Here is a 9,002-nt window from a genome sequence, read left to right as displayed (position 1 = left end):
TTGTTTAGGTCTTGCAAAAACATCATATGTGCAGTTGCAAGTCAATCTTTTTTCCCAATATTTTTCTTGCAGGTGCTTAAGACAGTTAAGTGATCCTTGGAAATTTGACATTTTTAGATGCAATAGTTCTCAAGTTTGTCCAAATACGAGAATGGCTGACATGCAAAATGTGAGAAACACATGCACTCTGGGTCACAGTCAACTTTGTCGATAATATCTGTCCGCAGGGCTCAAAATACACACCTGCAATCTGCAGTAAGATTTTTGAGATTGCCGAAAAAGATATAATTACATGAAACAAATGTCAATTTGGCAATGTATGAAAATGCAGTCTTGGGGTTATGTATGAATCACACTCAGAAAAGGCAATTGCCGAATTTTGAGCCCTGATCTGCCAATTATGTTTTCAAACAATGTACATAATATACATGTACCACTACATGCATGTCAAGCTAGCACAGAGAGGACAGTTGTACATGCCAGTATCTTCAGAGAAGTTAGTTCTGTTAAAATGCAGTAAGCCCACATGCCCAGCTCACCTAAAACCTTGCACACAAACAAAAAAAACACATGCAAAGCACAAGTAGCCTTCTCTGTTGTCAGTTGTCTCTGTCTTTGTCATTGTTGTTAAAATGTCCTGGTCTATAGTTACGTATGGTGTAGTTGTCATACTACAATAAAGATATGAGATATGATTTAGCTGAGATTCTGAAGTTGTCCTTCGGGTTACACCACATTAAAAGGGACTTACGACTGCCACTATTGGTTAGCTGACTCTTTCCACAACTTTCCCTTTGAAATAGACAGGTTATCTATCATGGAGGACATTACCATCATTTTCATTCTCTTCGTCATCGTCATTTTCACTTGCTTCGTCGTCCCCATGACTTTCCTCGTGAATGACGACGTAATCGTAGTCCCTCGGCGCAGCTGTGGCGCCCTTCCGAGGATCATCACCTCTGGGCACCACAAACGACTTCAGGTTAGCGCCAGAGGGACCCGGTCTGTTTTCCTGTTTGAGAGGGTGGGAGGAGCTTAGTTAGTACTTATTCCAACACTAAGACACACTCTTCTACCTGGTAAGTGTACATCAGAAGTACTCCGTTTCAGTTTTCCTAAGTCAATAGACAGGTCATTTTCTAATAAACCTAAGATACAAGATGGTTGGAAAAAAGTGACAAGAGGCACACTGCAAGACATGTCTATGGATGAAAAACAAAAATTATGATTCTAGTCTAAACAGTTCTGTATTGGCAAACAAACCCTCAGACTTGGCTCTCGTAAGGACAGAACAAGGACTTCAAACACTTCTAACACAATTTGCCATAGAATATGATAAGAATACCACATGGCAAAAGATGTTACAACAAAGGATGGAACAAAAGCATAGACAGACCAGCTCTGTGTAATACTACAGAGAAGATCTTAACCATGCAGACTCTCATCCTTTTATAGGAACACAAGAGTGAGCTCAGAAGGTTAAGGGAGGACAGTACTGGTACTGTTGTACTAGGAGAAAAGATAGATGGCCACCACCCTGGCCCTGTCTACATGCTACACACAACACACACACAGTCGGACACAAGGCAAGCCAGCTCGATGCACACCTGGCTAGTAGCACCTGCAGACACCTGTTCCTCAGGTGTGTCCTTCTGCCCATGCCCCTCCGCAAACGGAACCTGACTTAGCGCTTCACTATAGACAGGAGAAGGAGAGGAAGGGGAGGAGTGGGACTCTTTCAGAGAACCATTGTTGGCAGGACAGTCTCCCTCAGGAAGGGTGCATCTGTCAGAAGCAGGTTTTTCATTTTCAAAGGCCAATCGAGCAACCAAAGGAGGACCAAGCTTGGCGAACACGTGTGGACCGAATTTTGGCGGCTGGGTGTCTTTGTTATCGTCTGGGGCCCCCTGGGGGGTACCAGACCCAGCCGACGAGCAGTCCGCGTACGGAATGTTGTCGAGGAAAATCCCCACGGGCCCGGCATCTTTGCTTGAGGACGAAGAGAGAGGGTCCTCTTCAGAAGCTAAGGTAGCCACTTGGTTGGAAATAATGGCCAAAGAGTTGGGATGGTTTTTAGGACTGAAATGGTCGAAATCGTGACAAGGATTTTCGGAGGCGTCGGAATAGGGGGAGATGTCGAGGTCCTGTTTGGTACTTTGCGAAGCCTCCAGCAGAGCATCATGGGTAGAGAGCTGAAGCTGGTGCATCTTGGGAAGGAGCTGAATGGAGGGGTCGGCAGGAGACAGAGGTGTTGTGGGGAGGGAGAGGGGCGAGGAGGCGTCAGGAGCGGTGTTGTAAGAGCTTCCCTGGGGACACAGGGGGCAACATGCAAACGTTAGTCACGGTCACAGTTCCACAATGGTTCATGCATGATTGTGAACAAGTGTTATGGTCAGCCTCCTGGTGCATTAAGTCATACACAAATGGTCCAATATATTCCATTTCAATCTTGTTTCAACAAGTGTTGTTCTCTATTACCTAGTCATAATCAATTTCAAAAGAATTTGTAAAGTCAGCATATTTAGTTGCAGTTGAGGAGGAAATCAGAACTGTCACTTAAAAGTAAGATCTAGATTTAGTACGATTTCTCCATAAAAATGAACAATTTCTGCCCAAGCTGTCATAGTTTAGTTGCTTGAAACCAACTTGGCAATTTTGGACCATTCGTGTATAGTAAGTGGGGAGGGCTATCTACTAGCTACATTCACTTTACATTATATTACAAGCACCAGTGCATTACTAAAGTTACACATAAGACACAGTTTCTCGCAGTGTCCTAATGTCCAAAGTCAATTATGACAAATAAACTTTATACATGTAGTAATTTCCAAAACACAGAATTTTGACACTGGCAAGAAACAAGTGTCTTATATTTCCACCTTACTATGATTATAGTGCACTAATTCACCCCAACACGTGCTCGTGCATGTGCAAAAGACCTTAGCCCAAACTAGTGGTCACCAGCCACCTTAGTGCATTAGAGTGAGGGAAATATCTATTAGAAGTATCAGTACTCAGTCACATAGAGAGGTGTACATTCTTTGGTTCAAGTACACAATGGAAAGAGAGAGAGGTACAAAATGTACTTTCTTCAAGACATCTAAGCTTGTTTTGGAAGTGAGAGACTCAAAGCAACAGTAAGGGAAAGTGAGAGGAAAGAGCTGTTGCGATGGATAGCTCTACACTTCAGACTGTGGTGAACTGGTCCCATCATTTGTCACAACAACTTAGCTACAACGTAAAATGCATAATAACCCTTGGAAGGAAAGAAACCATTCACTGGGGTGAAGCCTATTGTATAATAATCCCTGCTACTGCAGCAAGAAATCCCTGTCAAATACTCTATACTAAAAACACTCTACAGTACAGGTAATGTAAAGGAACATTTTATAATACTGTTAACAGTCAGTTTTTCCCAAAGTGCCTGTACATATTTTATCTTGCACTTTGTTTAAGTACGTAACTCCCTCCCTGCTACCCTACAAGTACCAACATAGTGCATGTACACTAAAAGCATGCTAAAAGTTAAAAATAGGTGAGCTATGATGTATATTTCTTCAGATATGCGCTATGGTTTGAGAATGACTTTGGTGAGGCCAGTAGTACACTGGGTACCTCTGGGTCCTGCTGACTGAGGTCCCCGTCCACCGTACAGGAGGGAGTGATCCCAGGTGTACCGATGGACGAGACCTGCGCGGAACACGCCGCAGGTGTCTCAGGTGTCGTCACCTCTCCTCCCAGAGAAGACCTCTCCGATATGTCAACCTCTGATGGGGGCACTGAGGAGGGAAAAGGTTTTCTTCAAATTGATCTGGAAAGACTTCAAGATGATTGTGCAAGAATGTGGCTGCAAATTTTTGGTGCCTTACGAAAAAATTTTCATGGTGTCATTAATTAGATTATCAAGTATAGAAGAACATTATGACATGCTTGTGTTCAAGAAACAAGACACCATATGTCCCAGTGATAACCTACCTGATGAGACAATAGAAGGTGACATAGCTGACTCGCTATCATCAGGCGTAGTGACGTAAGGACCAGTGCCCACAGAGGAGGCGTCTGATCTGTCAGACTTGTCACATGGCGGTGCCACCAGCTTGGCCTCGGGAGCCTGCTGCTGCCGACTCATGCCCTCCAGAGCCGCCGTCCCTCGCAGGGAGGAACCACCAGACCTCTTCCTGTGGGGGCAAGAAACACTAGGTAAGAAATATACAGTCTATACAGTCTTATACAACCACTGTAGGCATTAAGTCTTTAAAACTGACTTTCGCCCAAAACATGTGAGAATTAACCCTAGAGAAGTTTCAAGACATAGAATAAGGATTCTCATCATCAAGCATCTTTATGGTTAATTTGTAACAGTATGAATGATAATTTGCAACTAACCTATGAAGTAAAGTGTTATCTGAAAAGTATGTATTTTTTCAGCCTGTGGTGGCATTAATAGCTGACCATAATAAAGCATGCATTCATTCATTAGTACTAGGGAAAATGTGTCTCAAGCTTGATCCACAGCTATCATTAAGTTGAGAAAAATTTGTATTGAAACACAGCAAAGCAAACTGTAAAATATGTGGGTCATAAGAAAAACATTGCCTACCTCTTGCTCTTGGACTTGGGCCTGCATGTAACTGAGTCCTGAGGCTTGCTGCCTTGCGGGGATGGTGGCATCGTCACCACTAAAGGTTCTGCAATCAGGGTTTCTCCTGTGTTAATGACAGCTCGACCAGTAATAACTTGACACACACCACTATGTATTACCCATACCATACTGATACTGAGTGCCTCATTCTAACAGTAATGGTGGAAAGACATTGCAATCATAATGGTCACGTGGAAGAACAATGTGGCCAAATACTGTGTGCTCTTTTGGTCTTCAACTACACAGTAACTGTAATACCTTTCACACCTACTGTTAACTTTGAAGTTTTCGTACTATGTTTTCATGTTATGTCTTCACACTGCAAACATATGTTGTTTCACATTGTGTTACACGTTTGCTACTCTGTGAACTGAACAATACAGCAGACTCTTGATTTTTACAGTGGTTCAGACTGTAATGAGTTTGCAGTACCTTCATGTGTCCCAGAGACAGGTGGAGGGGGGGTGGTGCAGCTGCTGCTGGGACCGTTCAGTGCTTCTATCAGGGGGATGACCTCGTAGCCAGGGGGGATATTCTCCTGTATTACCTGCTTCTCAGGGACAGGGGAAAACAAGAGTCAGCTGGATGTATAATGGTTGACCAACCAACATAAGCAATACACCTGCTATGGGGGCCAATCTACATCAGTTGTTCACATGGACAAGAGCTTATCTGCTGCCGAAAAGTAGTGGCCCTAGTGAGTCCAGAACACAAGATATCAAAACAACCAGTTCTGCAGTGGTACCAAGGAAAGCCCCCATGGTGTCCAAAACATAATCATTTCTTTGATAGGTTCCTTTCATGACAATCCATCCATAGCTTCTTGAGTTCTTGTGCTAAAACCACATACAAACATCCACAAACTTACATTAAAAAAAACCCAAACATAACCTTCTAGAAAGTAATGCAGCATAAAGAGGATATTGTCTAGGACATGATGTTTGTGTGGCACTAGGGCATAACAGAAGTGATGTTCCCATACCACTTCATCTGCCTCTGATTGAGGAGTGACAGCCGGCGTCAGGCTTGTCTTCTTCCTCATGGCTCGCATCTGTAGCAGTGCACGGAATGCTGAGGGACCAGAAACAAATATATTTTCATCTTTCAAAAGTTTATACTACTTTTACTGCAGGAAAATTCCATATACTAGTATGTGAGTATTAAGCGGATTCCAGATTTACTTATAGTGTCTTTACAGACTGAGCATTTTCCAAAAGAACATTTCCTTGTACGTACGTTGTCTGCAGATGGGGCAGTTGCTAGCTTGATATCTCAAGGAGTCAGCTGAAAAACAACAAAAAAAGACATCTGAGATCACAATCAACTAAAGGAAGTATAGAAATTAACTGCCAACTATAAATCAAATGGTCCTCTCCTTACATGACAAGTCAACTTAATCACTGTTACAGATATCATAGATGGAAACAAGGAGAACATTGGAAGTAGAATTGATGGGCCTATTATTTTTATCAGCTTTAATATATCTGTTAAAATTCCCTAGATCAAATATAATACATTTTGTACATGTACTAGCATTACCAGCAATGGAAAAGACACATCAAGACCATACATGTACATCATCTCATTAGTTTTCCAGACTTTACCCTGATAACCAAAACCCCAATAATTCTGGGCAACGAAAATTGGATTTGTGTGACCCTTTCATAACTAGACAAGACGTAAAAGTATGATTTAAAAGATAACAGAACACTTAAAACATTATAAAATTTGTTCTTTATCTTCCAAATTCATTGCGACATATGTCAAATCTTTGGTTGCTCAGTACAAAGGAGGTGTAAGAGAGAGTACCTACCACAGCCGTTACAGAGACAGAGATGTCTGCAGGGCAGGATGAGAGTGTCCCGTATGTCTGACATACAGATCACACACTCCGAACCACTGTCATCTATGTCATCCTCCTGGTGCTGAGGAAAATACAACATTGATGCTGTGAACTAACAAAAGAACTTGGAAACTGCGAACTGGCTCTTTAAAACAACTTACATGCCTGTGATCTTCAGTTTCGAAGGAACATGGAAGTGGTACTATGATTTGATTCATGTCATCCCTTATCTTTCAACTTCAATAACAAGTTTGTACCAAACCTTCTACCAGCTGCCTTACCCGATAACAAATACAAATTTGGCTGAAGGCTAATATTACAATTGCTAAAAGTTTGACAACTTTCACATGACTAAACCTACCTTAGTTTCCTGGGAGTTCTTGTTTTCAATACCATAGATCTCCTGTAGCAGGTAGCACAGTCCATCCACCTTTGAGAAAAATGCATGTGAGTTTTAAACACAGTATGGCTAAACATCTCAGAACAGAGAGATATTCAATCTTACAGCTTGCTTTATGACTACAACTTCCTCAGAACCCCTGTATTATTCAAAGAACACTAGCAATACAAAGTACAAAAAAATAGAAAAAATGGATATAGAAACTCACCATTTGCTTCTGTTTCAAAGGTTTGACAGTAAAGCACTCTTCAGAATTCTGGATAGGGTAAACAAAATGTAACACATTACTTTCATGTAACCATTGCATTCTAGGATCCTAGAATAATCATTGAAATAATAATCAACTTCACTTCAAGTGTTCATTCAGTGCTATGAACAAACCATTTGTCTAAGGAAATAAACAAAATTAATGCAAAATTAGACCAAGCAAAATGCGTAAAGTTCAACTTACCTTTTCGAATGTAGCAAACAGCATGTGGGCATGCCCTAAGTTTTCTGCATGTTCTATAGATAAAAGAAAAAAACATGATTAAATATACTACTAATACAATGTAGCTAAAAACTTTGCAATAGACATTCTACATACATGTCATTTCTGAAATAAAAAATACACAAATGACTTCTTCAAGAAGTATTTTCATATTTCATATTTACAGCTCTTCCCAATCATTAAAGGAAACAGTCAGTAAGCTATTTCACATTCAAACTAGCTTATTGCATACTCGAAAGACCATCAAACAAGTAATAGGAAGGCCTACCTTCTTCCTCCTCTACACAACACTGTATCACCATAGGGATGACCTGCTTGTCTGCATCATAGCTAAACTGTTGGTGCAAGAAAAAAATCAAACTGTTACCAGTAATACTATATCAGTTTCCAACCAAACGTCGTAAAAAGATAAAATCCTGTGAACATCTAATGAAAACATAATCTTTACTGTAATAATGAAACCTGGCATATGCAGCCTGTAGCATACTAATGATTAATAAGAATGACTGTTAGTTTAAAAGATTTCAGCTGCCTACATCGTCGATGTTCCACATGCTGGGCTCTAGCACATGGCTGGGCAGGCTGAACATCTGACTGGCTCCTCGCTTGTAGTGGACTGTCTCAGAGGTGAGCGTTGGGTCATTGGAAGTGTACCTGTTTTAACAACAAGGAAGTGCCGTGTTAAAAACAATACAGCATTTTATTTGATTTTCGAGTTCCAAGCTTTAATCTGTCCTCAGACAAAGTGCAGTAATAACAATGAAAATTTACATGTATGTAGATGTACTTACACAGCCAAACCATTGACAATCTCCTCTGTAGCAAAGTAGTGGATGGTGATGCCGACTTTGACGTCTGTGTCAAACGTGAACTCCACGTTGTATTTGGGAGAATGTTCTTTCTCCTCGTCCTCCCCTTCTTCTGGTTCAGGATCTGGTTCAACTCTGAAGAACAAAAGAAATAAAATCCCCTATTAAATTAATGCATTATAAATATTAGAATTCCCACACAAGTACGTGTAGGTATGATAAGTACAAGTGACATGCAACATTTGTAAAAAGATGGACTAAAGGTTTCAGTCTCATTTCCATTGCAGGAAAAGCAACAACTTTTTTTAGTGCAGTACCAAATTTAGACACTAGGAGGCCCATGTTTACCATCCTTCCCACAGATAGGATATTCATTTCACCCGTGCCATTAAAACTGTATTTACTACAAACCCACAAACGGGAAAACCAATCTACACAGAACAAATCATATAATAGCAGAGCATATTTACAGGAAACACAGTAATCCTGTATGGTGTTTGATATCCATTGAGAGATACTGCAAGACAAGACATTATCCCTGATATACCTCTCTATCTGTTTTCTGATACTGCCATACAATATCCCCCGGCACTTGCACCTTTTGTTCCAGATATTTGCAGTTTTCGTGGAGGTCCTGAGATATTGCAGTTTGTGTTTGAACAACCCCTTAGCTGTTGGAGTCACAATTTTGTTAGAATCAAAACGAACAGTTTCTCCACAGTTTACACATACATGTATTACACATATATACCTATCAAACACAATTTATGACAATGTTTAATAAGAAAAGTTCCATGTAAGTTTCAAAAGATTCCCTT

The 9,002-nt window shown here is 40.8% G+C and overlaps 1 protein-coding gene across 6 annotated transcripts in view; it reads right to left on the bottom strand.

Moving 5' to 3' along the window:
• Nucleotides 1–9,002, bottom strand: part of LOC109482596 (E3 ubiquitin-protein ligase MGRN1-like) — a 24,061-nt gene that overhangs the window by 2,301 nt on the left and 12,758 nt on the right. The window contains exons 4-18 of one of the 6 annotated variants that reach the window (XM_019785399.1): nucleotides 8,167–8,319; nucleotides 7,912–8,029; nucleotides 7,644–7,710; nucleotides 7,337–7,389; nucleotides 7,094–7,141; nucleotides 6,847–6,915; nucleotides 6,456–6,567; nucleotides 5,879–5,926; nucleotides 5,625–5,713; nucleotides 5,075–5,192; nucleotides 4,601–4,706; nucleotides 3,976–4,178; nucleotides 3,616–3,779; nucleotides 1,608–2,306; nucleotides 832–1,012 (exon numbers count right to left, since the gene is read on the bottom strand). In XM_019785399.1, the coding sequence (XP_019640958.1) occupies nucleotides 832–1,012; nucleotides 1,608–2,306; nucleotides 3,616–3,779; nucleotides 3,976–4,178; nucleotides 4,601–4,706; nucleotides 5,075–5,192; nucleotides 5,625–5,713; nucleotides 5,879–5,926; nucleotides 6,456–6,567; nucleotides 6,847–6,915; nucleotides 7,094–7,141; nucleotides 7,337–7,389; nucleotides 7,644–7,710; nucleotides 7,912–8,029; nucleotides 8,167–8,319 (2,228 nt within the window). The remainder of the gene's footprint in view (nucleotides 1–831; nucleotides 1,013–1,607; nucleotides 2,307–3,615; nucleotides 3,780–3,975; nucleotides 4,179–4,600; nucleotides 4,707–5,074; nucleotides 5,193–5,624; nucleotides 5,714–5,878; nucleotides 5,927–6,455; nucleotides 6,568–6,846; nucleotides 6,916–7,093; nucleotides 7,142–7,336; nucleotides 7,390–7,643; nucleotides 7,711–7,911; nucleotides 8,030–8,166; nucleotides 8,320–9,002) is intronic. The other 5 variants (XM_019785391.1, XM_019785381.1, XM_019785418.1 and 2 more) reach the window with 5 other exon arrangements.

This window comes from Branchiostoma belcheri, unplaced genomic scaffold, assembly GCF_001625305.1.
Source record: "Branchiostoma belcheri isolate BF01 breed outbred unplaced genomic scaffold, Haploidv18h27 scaffold11, whole genome shotgun sequence".
NCBI lineage: Eukaryota > Metazoa > Chordata > Leptocardii > Amphioxiformes > Branchiostomatidae > Branchiostoma > Branchiostoma belcheri.
This window is presented reverse-complemented; position numbering and strand designations above follow the sequence as displayed.